Source organism: Parus major, chromosome 1, assembly GCF_001522545.3.
Source record: "Parus major isolate Abel chromosome 1, Parus_major1.1, whole genome shotgun sequence".
In the NCBI taxonomy this organism is placed as follows: domain Eukaryota; kingdom Metazoa; phylum Chordata; class Aves; order Passeriformes; family Paridae; genus Parus; species Parus major.
The window spans coordinates 98,000,365-98,015,538 of NC_031768.1; the positions used below are offsets into that span (position 1 = coordinate 98,000,365).

Here is a 15,174-nt window from a genome sequence, read left to right on the forward strand (position 1 = left end):
CTTTACTTGTCCACTCCTTTTTATGAAGAGTAATTGTCAGAACTGGATATGATAGTCCCATTGCTGTTGGTGCATCTCCCATGTTTTATTTAGCCAAGCCAGCCCAACATCTTCATCGTCCTCTGCACTTTTTTTTTTACATCTTTTTTTGTCACAGTACAGAGTTGCATTCTTAAAAGTACTTTTTCAATTATTGCTGGACTTTGGCTGCAATCAGACACTATCTGCTTCCACATAGACTGCTTTCAATGAGGTTTCTTTATCTTTTTTGTTTACTCACATGAGCTAGGATCTTCTTGGGTTTGGTTTTTTTTGTGACTTCTAATAAATTAAATAGTTCAGGCCTGGGAACATATTCTTGTACAAACTGAATAAATATACACCATCCTTAATGATTTTTCAGTTACAGTCATATTATAGGGTTTACTAGTTAGCCATCTTTAATCTCTCTAATGTGTCATATTGTTTCAGAATTGGTTTAGTTCCCTAATCAACATGTCATGTCACTCTAATATATTACAGAGCATTTAGTAAATTGCATCAACATTATCACTTAAAAAAAATTATTCCGTTGTTTTCCTCAGGATTGATGGCACAGAAAGCAGGCTTATGATTTGTTTAGTGGTAGTTTGGAAGATACTGGTGGGGAGCTGGCATTTTTCCAACCCTCTGCAGTTTCCCAGTTTTTCAAAGCCTTATTAAAAATTGATATTGATGGACAAGCTTTTCAGTTTTCCCAGTGTGGAACAATCCCTCGAGAGCAGGTTGCATAGCCAACATCTGTGAAGGGGGAAACTTTATTCTGAAGCTTAGGAGAGTAAATTAACTCATCCCTGCCCCCAAGTTAGGAAACAGAGGCTGATGCAAAGGTAGGTGACTTCCATGAAATCTTGTTGCTGGTGAGCACTGAGCCCTTCAGTGTGATCAGAAACAGCCAGGCAGGGCAGCTTCCTTCTAAACAGAAGAACACAACAAGATCTGAAAGTCCAAAATAAAGCTTACTGGTTGTGAGACTGGCCAAAGAGTGTATAGCCCAGCTCTTAACAGCTGCTTGAAGGGAAAGGATGTCTAATCCATATTCCTGTTGCAGTTGCAGCCTGTTCCTTCTCTGATCTCCAGGCTGGGCTTGCAGCCTTGGTTCCTGCGCATCCGCTGTGCCTTCAGCCCGTGCTCACTGAGACGGAAAGTGCTCAAGTGGTGGCCCTGTCACGTAGCATGCTCTGAGTTATGTAATCAAGTGCTTCACAGGGGTTTAAAACCACCAGTGCAGAGAAGAGAAAGCATTAAATAAAATGCTTGTGGAGGACAACAATGAATTAGGTCATCTATTAAATTTTTCATCTCTTGAGTCTGTTCAAGCCCAGCAGCATCAAAAGCAGTATAAATCTGAGAATTCAAAATCTTAAAATGAGAAAGTAATGGAAGAAGAGCTCATTATGAAACAGATATACAAGGAACTGTATTGCTTCCCCCCCTTATTTTTCCTTTTCAAATGCAGCAGAAGGACTTTTGTTACTGTGTGTCCACCTCAGGTTCATCAACCTCCTTGCATATCAAGCTGAACATTAATCATTTGCCAAAAGGCAACTATTTCATACCAGGGTGGATAATGCAGCATGAATGAAATATATTTGACAAAGTCTTGTGTAACTCAGAAGCAAAGTGATTTTATTTAATATAGGATTAAATCAGACCACAAGAAAAGTCTCATCTTAACTCTTCTCTCCCCTTCCACATTGTATGTGTGGTATAATCAAAATTTCAACAACTGTACGTGGCCATAGCTCCCTTCCTATCACTGGACATCAGCTGACTCATAGCAGCAGAAAGCAAAATCCTTGTGCTTTATAGTAGGTTTGCTAGTTTTTAGTGATTTCCCCTTGGTTTCAGAGGTTTGAGTTGTTTTTCAGAACACCATTCCACTATTTGATAGCCTAATATATACTGATGAGAGGGTGATAATAATATTCTACTACGTACCTTCTCTTCCTTCACTTTTCATCCTATTGTCCCCCTGTTCAAACTTTTTATCAGCATTTGAACAGAAAAGAGGAAAAATTATTTGTCACCCTCTCCTCCTGTTTTCATCGAGATGCAGAACAGAGAGAAAAAAGGTTTGTTTGTGGCTTATGATTAAAAATAAACTAGATGTGTGGTAATTTCTGTCACCTTCATTTAACAGAGTGCCTCTTGTTTGTGTTTCTTCCTATCTGTCACGGGGATGCTTGGTGCAGTTTGGGTTGATGCAGACTAGGTGGAGTAAATCGGAGCTGGTGGGGTGAGCAGCGCAAGGCTGAGGGAAGATGCATGAAAACAGACCACAGATGGGCGAGATAAACAGGATCCCTGGGCTGTGACTGAGGAGGCAGGTCTCTTTAATGGCTCTTAGCAACGCCCCTGCTCTGACCCTCCTCATATGTGAGGAAAATCAAATCAATACACTGTTCTTCAAACCACGATGCTGCAGCAGCAGCAGGGCATTGTGGCAGCCTTCATCTCTTAAATCCATCTTCGCTTTTCAGCGTGCTGATCTCTGGATATCCATTCTTGCATCTCTGCTGAGGAAGACTCTGACTGCATCTTTAATCGGATTGCTTGAGCTCCCATGCACAACCTTCTTCTTATTAGCAAGTATTAGGTAGGCAATTTTAAAGTGCTTTTGGATTTGCAGGCAGCTGTAATGTTGATCTGACAACCCTATTGTATTCTCTGTAAACATAGCAGAAGCCTCTCTTTAAAACCTACTGTGTTTTAAATCTTGCTTTTCTTCTGTTTTTGCGGTTGGGCAGGGGGGGACTGCTGTTTTTTTCCTTCCTTTTAAAAAAGATGTTATAGCTGATTTGTGCTTTTGGAAAAGGATATTCCCTCACTGGTCCCTCCCCTGTTCTGTGGAGCTATAACCCGGTGTCATACAGTTACTTTCAGTGTTGATGAACATCTGTTTAACTGTCTAACACTTAGGGCAGGCTGCTCACTCTTTTATCCTTGAATTTTCCTGTGCATACTTCAAAGGTGTAGACTGGGACTCTGCCCCCTAAATAAGTTCTCCCTTGTTTCCAGAGATGGCTAACAGAGGACCAAGCTATGGCTTAAGCCGAGAAGTTCAGGAAAAGATTGAACAGAAATACGACCCAGAATTAGAGTCTAGGCTGGTGAACTGGATTATTGTACAGTGTGGAGAACAGATAGAACACCCTCCTCCTGGAAGGCAACATTTTCAGACCTGGCTGATGGATGGAACGGTAAGTGTTTTGTCCAATTGCACACTTCTGTGTTTTTATAGGCACAGTGCCCCTCTGCTCTGACTTCATTTAGACAAACTGGTCAGAGCTCATGGTCAGTGCAGAAATAAATGTCTTAGTATCTGATTTATTTCCTTTTGACCAAGAGTCTCAATCTCAGAAGATAAATTATCCTACTAGTGCACCGAGATCAGTACAATATTTATGATTCTTATGAGTCATGCATGTTTTATATATAAGTATGACTCATTCCTTCAGCATTTTTCTCATGCAGTTAATGAGATCTTTTTTAAAATGAGATGTATACTTTTATCTTAAAGAAATAACCAGTGATGACAAGGAAAGGCGAAGAGATATAGCAAATTTGAAGGATAGGATTGTGTCATAACTGTCTTCTTGGGAATAATTCTGTAGCTAAAACATTGTATTCCATTGGTTTATTGAACAACAGGCAGATGCTGCTGTTTGCAGTGGCTGTAAGACTATGCTAATCATTGAATCTCTGCCAAAGTGACTTTAACAACATTTCAATTGACATTGCTTATTTTTTGGCTTGGGCATGAGGCTTCTTCTCTGTTAGTTGTTATATAACCTCTACCAGTGATTGCTTTGTTGTTTCTAGCAGATTAGGATTTATATGGTTAGGCTTTTACCTCAGTTAATGAAAGCGTTAATGGTTTTCTAATATAGTCTGATTATTATCAATTCTCTTTTTTGTTCTTAACTGAAGAAATGATGTCTCTGACAGAAACTGGCTAGGTCAAAAGCATTATGCAGCATCATTTCTTGTGCAGAAATTGCATTCTAGTTTGGTACCTGCTTTCTAATTTTGTTTCTGTCTTTATCTCTCAGCTGTTATGCAAGTTAATAAACAGTTTGCATCCAAAGGGAAATGAGCCTATTGCAAAGATCTCTGAATCAAAAATGGCTTTCAAGCAGATGGAACAAATTTCTCAGTTCTTAAAAGCTGCTGAAATCTATGGAGTAAGAACAACAGATATTTTCCAGACAGTGGATTTATGGGAAGGTAAAAATAATAAACTGAAAGTCAATTTACAGTCTTCATTTTACTTTGCTTTGATGTGTATTTTGTCTAGGCATATTCCCTAATGTAATTACCTTTTGTTTCTTTTTGCCTTACCTCATTACCATGTTCTTCCAGTGCTGCATTATTTCCTCTGAGGGAAATATATTACCCTGAGGGCTTTCCAAGCTCATGTGTTATCCAAAACCCCATCACTCTGATAGAAATTCACAGACCTAATAAAACAACTGTTCTCTCTGCTAATTATTTCAAAGTAAATAGCTCCTAATAAGAATATGGAAAACTCTGACTTTCTAATGACAAAATTTTATTGCAGTCTTCAAATTATAAGCAAAGCTTAAATTGGAGCTAAAAAATGCATTCCCAGGAGCATATATGCCTCTGTGAAGCTTCTGAGGGTTCATTTATGACTAGTGAGAAACAAAACTCACTGTTTAATGCCACGTTAGCTGAGCTTCTCTCTCTAAGGAGACAGTCTTTTGGGAGAGGTCACTATGGCAACAGCAAAAAAACTCAGGGTGCTCCTGTGGTTTTACAGTGAGACAGGTGAAGTCTGTCTCCATCCCATGCTCGAAATGGAAACTGCTTGTTCTAGTTGCTGAAGAGCTGAGTCATTTGTGCATTCATGGGGCTGGTTTTGCCCACTTCTGTGGTGGTACATCCCATCCTGGTGCTCTAACCAAACACCCTGTATATCCTGCATCTCCCTGGACAAGGTGATGCAATGCTTTGGCTGAGCGCTCAGAGCAAAGACAGCTGCAGGGCAGTGAAAGGCACATATGAAAGGGTCAAAAATCTTCCATCAGAATCAAACAGTGGAAAGAGGAAAATGATCCTCTGAGAAAGCTGGCCAGCATAGTTTGTGTAGGAGTACACATCAAGAGGAAAAACTGGGGTGTGTTTTCACAGGCAGTCAGGATATATGTGGAAGAGATCACTCCTCTGAAAATGTGAAATATGGAAAAGGACTTGCTTTGAAGACAAAATGCTCTTAATGCTAGTGGCTGTCTCCTGATTTCCTTTCATTCATCACCTTTTCTCAACAGATACAAGGTGAAAACATAGTAAGGACAGGAAATCAAAACACAACTTGCAACCTAGGAGGAAGACATACAAGGCTTTTCTTCACTGTTATTTTAAGACTTACCAAAGCTAATCTGTGACTCCTCACTTTCCCACTCCCTTTTCATCCTTTCTGCTGCTCATTTCAGTGCTAGGATGAAACAGCACTGAAACAGTCTCTCCAGCAGTGAGAGCTCTTCCTGTGTCACAGTAAATCTGACCTCTGGCATCTGTGCTGCTTCAGGGCTGGATTGTGTGAACAGGGGTCCATAAGCTGGGCAAAAAGAACAGTGTCTTTTTCACTGTTTCATAATTGCAGCACTTCTACACTTCACACCATAATCTCTTTAGAAAGAGAGATGTTAATGTATGTTTATAGGGAAACAAAAGCATGTGACTGAGAAACAGCTTTCCCGTGGCATTAGTTGTTTTCTGTGAGCTTCTGCTTTGTGATTCTGAGCAATGATTAATGAAAATGTTTTAGGATATGATCTGCTGTTTGCTTTTTCAAACTCACTCAGCCCATCTGTTGCATTTTTCTTCATCTCTGTGGCTTCTTGATCCAGGGAAGGTATTGTCTCTCTTTTGGCCCCTTCTTACATAAACGTATTGTGCTGAGCAGCTTTCCCTGATCCACATCCAAGACATGTTTGCTGCCTTTTACAGATCCCTCCTTGATATATTTCCAGGCAGGCAAGAGGCAGCTTCACCACTGGGTATTTGTTCAACATTTACAAAAAAGCATTTCAGGAGTACTCTGCAGAGCAGTTCTCCATCTTTATGTTTGAACCTTCTCCTTTCTGGACCTGGAGAGGACATCCTTCCAGACAGGTTTTCCCTAAAGAGAAAGGCTTAGCACAAGAAGTGAGCAGAGACCCCTTCCTCCTTGTTTTAAGAACAGTGCCAAGTTCCTCTACAAGGCTGTGCTATTCAAAGCACACTGCAGAAGACACTGACATCAGTGTCATCAGTGTGGGTCCCTGCAGAGAGGCTGAAGCTGTGGGCCAGGTGGGCGGCCCACATGGCTGTCAGTAAACAAGTACTGGAGCTGAGGGAAGGCACTGAATACAATTTGCTGCAATGCCAGAGTCAAATCCGGCTTCAGGGGAGGTGTATGATCCTTTGTCAGGTGACTGCACTAGGAATTTAAAATTTTTCCTTGCTTTTTTGTTTTGGTTTGGGGGTTTTTTGTTGTTTTTTTGGGTTTTTTTGTTGTTTGGGTTTGTTTGTTTGTTTGTTTGGGTTTGTTGTTGTTGTTTTGTTTTTTTTTTTTAATACTGACCATCAAGCTCTTCATATCCTTTGCTAGAAGAGGGCAAGTGACACTTGGATTCAGGTCTTCTCTCACCCACAGCACTCCTCATATGCAGCAAGGAGTCTCTGCAGAGCAGAGCCATGGCTTTGTTTTGTCACGTGTCATTCAGCTCCCACTCACTCAGTTTTCCCCCTGCAGCATCTCCCACTCGTCACTGACAAATAAAGCAGAGCTGAGCACAGAGCGTGGGGGGGCTGCCAGATGGCTCTGCAAGGCTGATCATCATATTTCACTGCCTGTCTTTTGTTCCTTTTGCTTTTTTTCTTCGCTTGCCGTCATTATTCAGCTGATTCACTTTGAAATCCTTCTCCGCATCTCTTTTCATCCCAGGCAGTCACTGCGCTCCTGTTAAATGGGAGGCATCCCAAGGACGTTGTATGTGGCATCTGTTAGAGCATATGGAACATCTGCTGCTCCGGGGAGCTCTGAGGGTTCCTGCCTCATGCTCCTCCGTGTGTGCGTGGGGGATGTCAGCTCTGCAGCCCCCTCCCGAGCAAGGACCCTGTCTGATGCAGTGTGCCTTAAATACAGTAAAATACATCCGTTCTGGAGAGCTGACAATTTATCTTCTGAGCAAATGGTCCCCTGCAGATAGGAGTTTTATAAATTTTAGTGGTCTATATGACAGCCACAGTTGGAAGCTGATAGATGTTTTCAGCTTTAGTCTGCTGTCCTCACTTCAGCCACTGTGCTACAGAGCCCTGGACTGCATCTGCCTGTGATCAGGGTGATGCACTACATAAGCACAGAGTGTGCACTGCTCCCTTCCCTCGACACTCTAGCTCATCCACAGTGATGTTCATTAATACTGGTCCACTGGAGGTATCTCTGAATTCTGTTATCATGGTGTCTCTGGTGTCTCCTTTTTAATGAATTGCTTGTTTTCACATGTGAAGAACCAGAATCAGATCTGTTAACTAGATACATTACTTTAGCAAAGAGGAAGAACGGGAATGAAAGAGGGGAGTGGAGTCATAGAAATGCTTATGGAAGGATTTCATAAGGGAGAAGCAAAAGGCAGATTTCCAACAACTTACCACCTCACACAACTGGAAATATCTGCTGCAACTTATTTTTGCTAGAAAGAATTCCAAAAGGTAGCATGTCTGGATTGGGTAACGGGTTACGTAACTTTTATTTGGCTAAAGATGAGACAAACCCTGACTTTTTGAACTGATGAATGAAGTGAGATAGAATAGGGAGAATGTGGAAAAATAGTGGACCAAATGACAGGAATTAAAGGTATGAAACTGAGTAGCATCACAGTAAGTAGGAAGGTTTAGAGAGGCGCTTTGATGGTTAATTTGGGAAGGACTGATAGAATTTATCTGCACAGGAGCTCCCAGAACTGCTGTGAGCTCTGTTGGCACAGGGATCAAACTTGCTCTGAATGAACTGAGACACAGCATTGTTATTTAACTATAACACTATTCTCCTTCAGCCACATTTTACTGAGTATATTTACTGACTATATCACATTATTTGTATACCAAAGTAGTCTCTCCTTAGGAGAAAATTTTGTCAAAGGAATACTGTAGACTTAAAGTGGTATGGAAGAAGGCATTAAAATAATCAAAGGCCTGGAAACCTAGAAATGTCTGAAAAATTAAGTTTTCCTTTAAATCTGTGCCTTTGTTGATGTTTAATAAGCTTTTGCATGTCAGTACTTTCATTTCAGCAATAGTAAAATAGCATTTATAATTCTATAAATGCACATCCTCAGGGACCTGAGGGAATTAGTTAATACATCAGATAAATTTGTTTTTCAGTGTGCCAAACTATTTGTTGTGCAAGGATTTCCTATATTAATTTCACTGTCTGGCTTTCTAGGGAAGGACATGGCAGCAGTGCAGAGAACCTTAATGGCTTTGGGCAGTTTGGCAGTCACCAAGGATGACGGCTGCTACAAAGGAGATCCATCCTGGTTCCACAGGTAAAGTCCAGAGCTCAGCTGCTCAGAGCTGTCTTCCCTGGGGAGCTGGTAATATCATCTGCCTTTAGGCTTTAGGGAAATTTATTGGGAAAGGAAAGGAAGAATATTTCCCAAGTTTCCTTGTAATATGGAGGTTTTTCTCTCTGGAGGCTAGAGAAGGGAAGCAGGAAAATGTACTTTTGTCATCAGGTTTGCTCTCTCATATCAGATAGCATATGGAAAGACTAATGAAGACAAGGCTGCTAAGGATGTCTGTGAACCCCCAGGTAGTGACCCCTTCACTGAGCAAAGAGAAGGCATGAAGTCTCTCTACTTTTTTCATCAAACCACAAATGATTTAATTTCCTAGGCTTCTTTTTTCTCTGGAAGCACCTCTTATCTGTGAAGAATTCTCTGTCTTGGCAAAGCTGCTTATTTGTTCTGAAATTCCATTTGTTTTGGCTAGGGAGGCTGTAAAGCAGGAACAGGAAGAAAAGGAAATCCTCCCACAGTTACTCTCCTGCCCCACAGGCATATTATTGACATGAGTTTCTGCCATCCAAGAGTATCCCTTACACAGAAATGTCAAAGGCAGGTTAGCAAGTAAAAGTGCAGACTGCTTGTCTTTTCTTTGCCTGAATTTTCTGATGTCTAAGTGAGGCTCAGCAAAAATATAGCAAACTTCACTTTGTCTTAAACCCTGAGCTGGTTAAACTGAAACTGAGATTTGGATTTTAGGTGAATAAGTGCAAACTCTTATGCATTGTTTTTATGAAATCAGGTTGCATTAACTTAATACACTGCACAAATAGATTTAGATTTATGGAGTATAATTAGGTTTAAAATTGATTTCAAATCCAGTTACATTTTTTAATATAAACCAGACATGAAATCACTATGACCCAGACAGACTTATTTGTTTTATGTAACTAAAACAAAGTCCCACATGGAAAAATTAATTTTCATCTGGACTCTTAATTGTGGGTGGGAAGAGTTTTTGTTGGCATGGATGAAGATGTGATCACCTCCCTTCTTTTCTAGCTGTTTGGATAGCCAACCCATATCTATTGCAGTCCCTGTGAAATACCATGTTATAGCTGCTGCTTTAAGGAAAGCTGGTGTTAAGGCATGTTGCCAATTAGGACCTGTTTTCTGAGAAGCTTCCCCATCCCTTTGGCCAGACCAAACTCCCTCACTGCCACCCAGTGTTACTCATAATTCAGGGCTTTCAGGCTGATTCTTAATCGCCTTAAGTTAAATTGAGAGACCAATATCAAACGGCGTAAGAGTATCCTTGCAGGGATCTGCAGTGATTAGGTTAATGCCACACTTGAGCTAAGCCATTTAACTTTCCATTGCCAGTGTCTCACATGCCCAGAGCCATCAGACTGATGCCCCCTTCCTTGCATGCCCTAGCAAGGTTGGTGGATCCATAGCTGTTTGTTATCCTGTGGCTTGGCAAACACAAGCACTGGTGGCACAAATGTTGGCACAAAAATTTGACAGCTCTGGTGGCCTTTAGATAAGTGTGATGCCAGACTGGTCAAACGGGACTGGACATAGTGTGAGACATGGCAGATGAGTAGACTTGCCTTCACCTCTTTTCTTAGTCTCATTTAAGGCCATTTGCACCCACCTAAAAACAAATACTGTACAAGCTATCCCTGAGACCTTCATATACTAAATGTGGGGCTTATGAGTGCAAAAATAACACTATATGATCCAAGCTATATATGTAATCAACTTTTATTAGGATATCCAGGCTATACTTTAGTTTCTTCTTTTATTTCTTCTTTGCAGTTCTCATTTTTTTCCCTGTTTAATTACTCTTTGACTTTATGTGGAAGTATTCATCAACATAGCAAAAAATTCTGGGACAAAAGAGAAAAGAACAGTAGAATGCTTTCCTGTTTTTTTAATTAAAATAGAGGCAGACACAGTGAACCTGAGATTCAATTAGGTAATAGGAGTTGATCTAAAAACATCCTCTTCTGGACATCCTGGCAGTAGTTTGCTGCCTGTGTAAGTATTCTGGAAAAGAAATTAAGCAGCAGTGAGAGGGGCCCGCTTTCTGAGGCACCACAGTTCTGTGTGCCTCCCCCAAAACTCTGAGCTTTCTGGCAAGAGCTGTGGGATCTGAGAGCCTGTGGTGGGCCTCTATAAGCCCTCTTACTAGTCTATACTTCACCACTTGAGCACTCACTCTGAAAAATGACTTGTCAGTCCTGGTGTCCTGTGGATCCTTCTCCCCCTTCTGCTTTGCTGGGCTTTCATGTGGACATGGGTTCGTCTCCTGCAATGCTCTGAACACCCTGAGCCCAGCAGAGTGTTTAAGTGCTTTTTCGGACTTGAGCCAGGGTTCCGTGCAAGATCTGAGCCTCATAGAGAGGATCATGTTGATGGTTTTCAATCACAGCAGGTACCTAATCTATTATTCTTATCTAGTGGAGGGGTGGGGAAGGAAAGGGGGACTGTAACTCGATGCCATATTGCAGCGTAACCTGTAACCTGATGGCAGGACAAACAGACACAGCAGGCAAACAGATTCTACCCACGTGGGAGTAGGGGCTGGTAGATGGAAAGCCTCACCCAGTCTGGGACTCTGCAGATTCATATGATTTAATATGTTATTCATATGGTAGAATTTGATAGCAACAGACTGATCCTTCTCCACTGTAAATCGCTTGTTTTGCCCACCTAGTAGAAATGAAAGATGAATCCAAGATGAAGTTTCTTGTGAGGCAGCAGAGTGCAAACTTTTGTCCTTCTTAGCTGCCACTTTGGCCTTCAATGCTATTTTCAGGGAGAAAAAAGGCTCCTTTTGTACTCCAACAAAGGTTCATTGATCCAAAGGGCTTTTGAGACCAGGGACACTGAACAAAAGTGGTTGGTGTGTTTTGACAGAAGATAAAGGACTGTCATACAGTTAAGACACAGGTGCAAAGTCTATTGCTTAGGAGGTGAGAGATCTGGAGATGGCAACAAAGCAAACATTCTGTCCTGCAGACAACCAATGTCCCCTCTGCAAAAACAAGCAAGTCCCTTTTCTGACCCATTGCTGCTCTGGGTACACTCAGCTTTTATTTACTCCACTGAGTTAAATTAAACCAGTTTTTAGTTTTTACTGTTGCTCTAGATGGGCATAAACTTGTAGAACAGCACTGGTAAGTGTCTCATGGATCAGATCCCATGGACTACAGCTCTTAAGAGCTATAAGGCTCAACACAAATTAACCCTATTTTGTGTTTAATACACAACACTGCATAAATAGTTTACCTGTCACAGTTTCTGGAGAAGTCCCTTGGGGTTCTGGAATAACAGTGACAGTGAAAGTCTAAAGTGTTGTCAGTTTGACTAAAGCATTACTTCTATTTGCAGGAAAGCAATTAGCCCAGACAGTATTTTCCAGCACATGGGGTGGTGCACATGACTTACTGCATTACAAGGGATGTGAGCCAGTTTCAGATAGATTCTCATGATGACAATTCCTTTGTGATTTCATGATCATACACAGAATGATGGTATGTATGTATGTTGCTTTTTTGTGTGTGTATCTGGACAGGAAAGCACAGCAGAATCGACGAGGATTTTCAGAAGAGCAGCTTCGGCAGGGACAGAACGTAATAGGCCTTCAGATGGGCAGCAACAAAGGAGCATCACAGTCGGGTATGACAGGCTATGGGATGCCAAGGCAGATTATCTAAAAGCATCTCTGTCTGTGGAGAAAACACTCTTTCTGCAGCATGGTCTGTTAAGGGGAAAAAAAAAAAAAAGAAAAAAAATGCTTATTAGTTCCCTTTCTGCCTGGTTTTTAATAGTTAGTGCTCTCTAAGGTTTGGGGCATTTTTGGTTTGGTTTGTTTTCTTTGCAGCTGCAAGAGTTCGCCTAGGAACTTGGGTTTTTGTGGTGGTGTGTGTCAGTTCACAGCACGTGCGCACTGCTGCCTCCTACTTTTCACTTCTGAACTATGCAAAGACAATTATTCTGTATTAATTTATTTGCAAAGTGTTATCTTCCATATTTGTCTCACACTGCACTTGTATTTCAACCAGTAACCTCGTTCTTCAATTCAGTGATGATATTGTTTGACTGAAGAATAAAGACAAATAAAGACACCTCAAGGACTCATTATTTAATGGAGGTAGAAGCCAAAACCAAAGCCCACATGGTACAGTGCAGATGAGTTAAATACTTTCAATGGTCAATCTCTCTTATCTCTAACCCATAACCCTCTCTGAGTGACTCCCTGCTATAGTGTTTGCAGTCTGTGTTACATGTTCAATTTAGTGTTTGCCTGAAGGTACACCCAAAGTTTATCCCTAAAAAGAAGAAAAGATTTATTATCCAATGAGTCTGATTCATGTAGTCCCAGCCAGTTTAGCTCAGATTTTTCTTGACCTAGTGTACTGGGTCATCTGCAGCCCACAAACTTGCAGATTGAGCTAAAATCAGTTTTATAGGGAAAGCAAAAGCTATGTATGAAAACAAAGCAAAATAAGGATTAATTCACTATTTCCCATCAGCAGGTAGACATTTAGCCACTTCCTGGAAAGCAAGGCCTCAGCATGCATGATGGTTGCTTGTCACCACAGTTATTCCCTTCCTCCTCTTCCCTGAGCTTTTGCTGCTGACCATGACACAATATGTATGGGATATCCTTTGGCCAGGTGAGCTCTCCCAGCTTCTTGCCTACTCCCAGCTGTGGGGACAGAATGAGAAAGAGAAAAGACCTTGGCACTGTGCAGGCAGTTTAGCAGTAGTCACTACTGGTGAGTTATCAACTTCTTTAGTCCCCAGTCCAAAGCACAGCACCCAGCCAGATTCAGTACACCCAGCAGCAGGTGAGTCTCCAAACTTAAGGAATTCTTCACTATGAATGAACAGTCTGTCAGATAGAGGTGAGAACAGGTTTCATCTTGTGATAGTTGGTACTATACCAAGCAAAGCAAAAAACAAGTTGTGTTTTAATATGCAAAGCAAGAAATAGAACAAAAGTACCAGAATGCTTCTGACCTGAGAAACACCCACAATTAAAAATCAAATAATCTGTTATGCTTATCTATGAAGGGCATAAAATATACCATAAATGCAGCTAGTGGTTCATTTGGAGACAGTTTGCTGGAGTGTCAACAGAAGAAGTGGCTGACACAGTCACCTGGCCACCAAAGATTACCAGAGCATTCTCTGAGTACTTGACTGGCCAGTCAGCACAGCTGCCTTGGGGCTGAGCCCCACACCCACTTGAGGGGTGCACACCATTTTCTCTGCAGGGTTTCCTTGCTATTGACTGTCTCTGGGCTTTCACTCACAAAGCCCATTCACTTCTTCCCCACAAGCAAGAGGGAAGGGAAACATAATCGTTGAACTCTGTGGGTTCTTTGGGTTTTTTTTTTCTTTTTAATTCATGACAATCTCCCAAGAAGGCCTGAAAACATAATATCTAGGCAGGCATCAAATGAAGATTAATCTATTCTGACAGCTCTCTAAGTGTCTACATACATAGATGGGGTGATTTTTGTCTGGCTTTGAACCCAGTGACACATGCTGACAGCTAGGTGTTTACTAAGTAGCCCTAGGGCCAGCCACACACAGGTTCATGTGGCTTCAAAAATTTCTACCACTGTGTAAACTGAAAGGATGGTTCCTCCAGCTCATGGGAAACTCAATCTTCCCTGTCAGAAGAAGAGAGTAACATCTCCCCTCTTCAGCCAAGCACTGCAGAGAAAGTGATGTGAAGGTCATGTTATATCACTGGGACTGAGTGGATCTGCAGTAGCTGCCACTGAAAAGGTCCTGTCCCCACTTGTACCTCCTTTTACAGCTGCCAGGACATCTTGGCTCCTCCACTCTCCTACTGCCTCACTGGTTTGTGTTTACTACAAAGTGTAGTAAAAAAGTACACTACAAAGTGTAGCCCTGTTCAGGGCTATTCTTCTGTTACCCAGGTGAATTAACTCTGCAGAGGAGCAGATGACAACTCCAGATGGTGCATCTCCGGTAGGGGAGTTCACATTTCAGCTGTCATAGGGCAGTAGCTCAGTGCAAAGTAGAGTATGTAACTTCCCCCTAGATAGGACATTTGTGTAGCATGAAGAGACTAGCAGGTTTTCTTACTAAAACCAAATAAACTGATTAAAGAAATCTGGGGTGATGGCAAAACAAATGCCTGCCACCAGAAATTACACCTTGGTGAATGTGAACAGCAGCCACCCTCCTCTAATCAGAACTACAAAGTCATAGCGGGCGAAACAGCTGGATGGGAGGAGCTGGAAGTACTGCCTTGCAGGTAGGTAAGAGGTCTGAGAGGTCCCAACCTGACCCTCTGCCCCACACCACCCTCAGAGGGGACACAGCCCGCAGGATTCATCCCAAATTTGGTGACCTTGGCCTCCCCTCTCTGGCTGCAGAACTTTCATTGCATTTTCCACTCACATGTCTTCCTGAAAACACCATTTTTAAGAGCAATTATTTAATGACAATTAAATTCCCAGGGTATATTTCTCTATTTCTGATGCTAATATAGAACAATGAGGTCTATAACTTCTCATTGAAGTTATAGAAAACATTGTGTGCTTGTATATTAAAAAATAAAAATAAA

The 15,174-nt window shown here is 41.6% G+C and overlaps 1 protein-coding gene across 1 annotated transcript; it reads left to right on the top strand.

Annotated features, from left to right (window-relative positions):
• Window positions 1–2,252: 2,252 nt before the first annotated feature.
• Window positions 2,253–12,691, top strand: TAGLN3 (transgelin 3). Its single transcript, XM_015624758.3, has 5 exons — window positions 2,253–2,638; window positions 3,061–3,242; window positions 4,095–4,269; window positions 8,495–8,597; window positions 12,139–12,691. The coding sequence occupies exons 2-5, from the start codon at window positions 3,063–3,065 to the stop codon at window positions 12,278–12,280; spliced, it is 600 nt and encodes a 199-aa protein (XP_015480244.1). The 5' UTR covers window positions 2,253–2,638; window positions 3,061–3,062; the 3' UTR covers window positions 12,281–12,691.
• The last annotated feature ends 2,483 nt before the right edge of the window (window positions 12,692–15,174 follow it).

Coding starts and splice junctions, on each gene's coding strand:
- TAGLN3 (XM_015624758.3), top strand. CDS start 3,063: ATGGCTAACAGAGGACCAAGCTATGGCTTAAGCCGAGAAGTTCAGGAA. Junction 3,243..4,094: donor CCTGGCTGATGGATGGAACG/GTAAGTGTTTTG, acceptor TTTATCTCTCAG/CTGTTATGCAAGTTAATAAA. Junction 4,270..8,494: donor GACAGTGGATTTATGGGAAG/GTAAAAATAATA, acceptor CTGGCTTTCTAG/GGAAGGACATGGCAGCAGTG.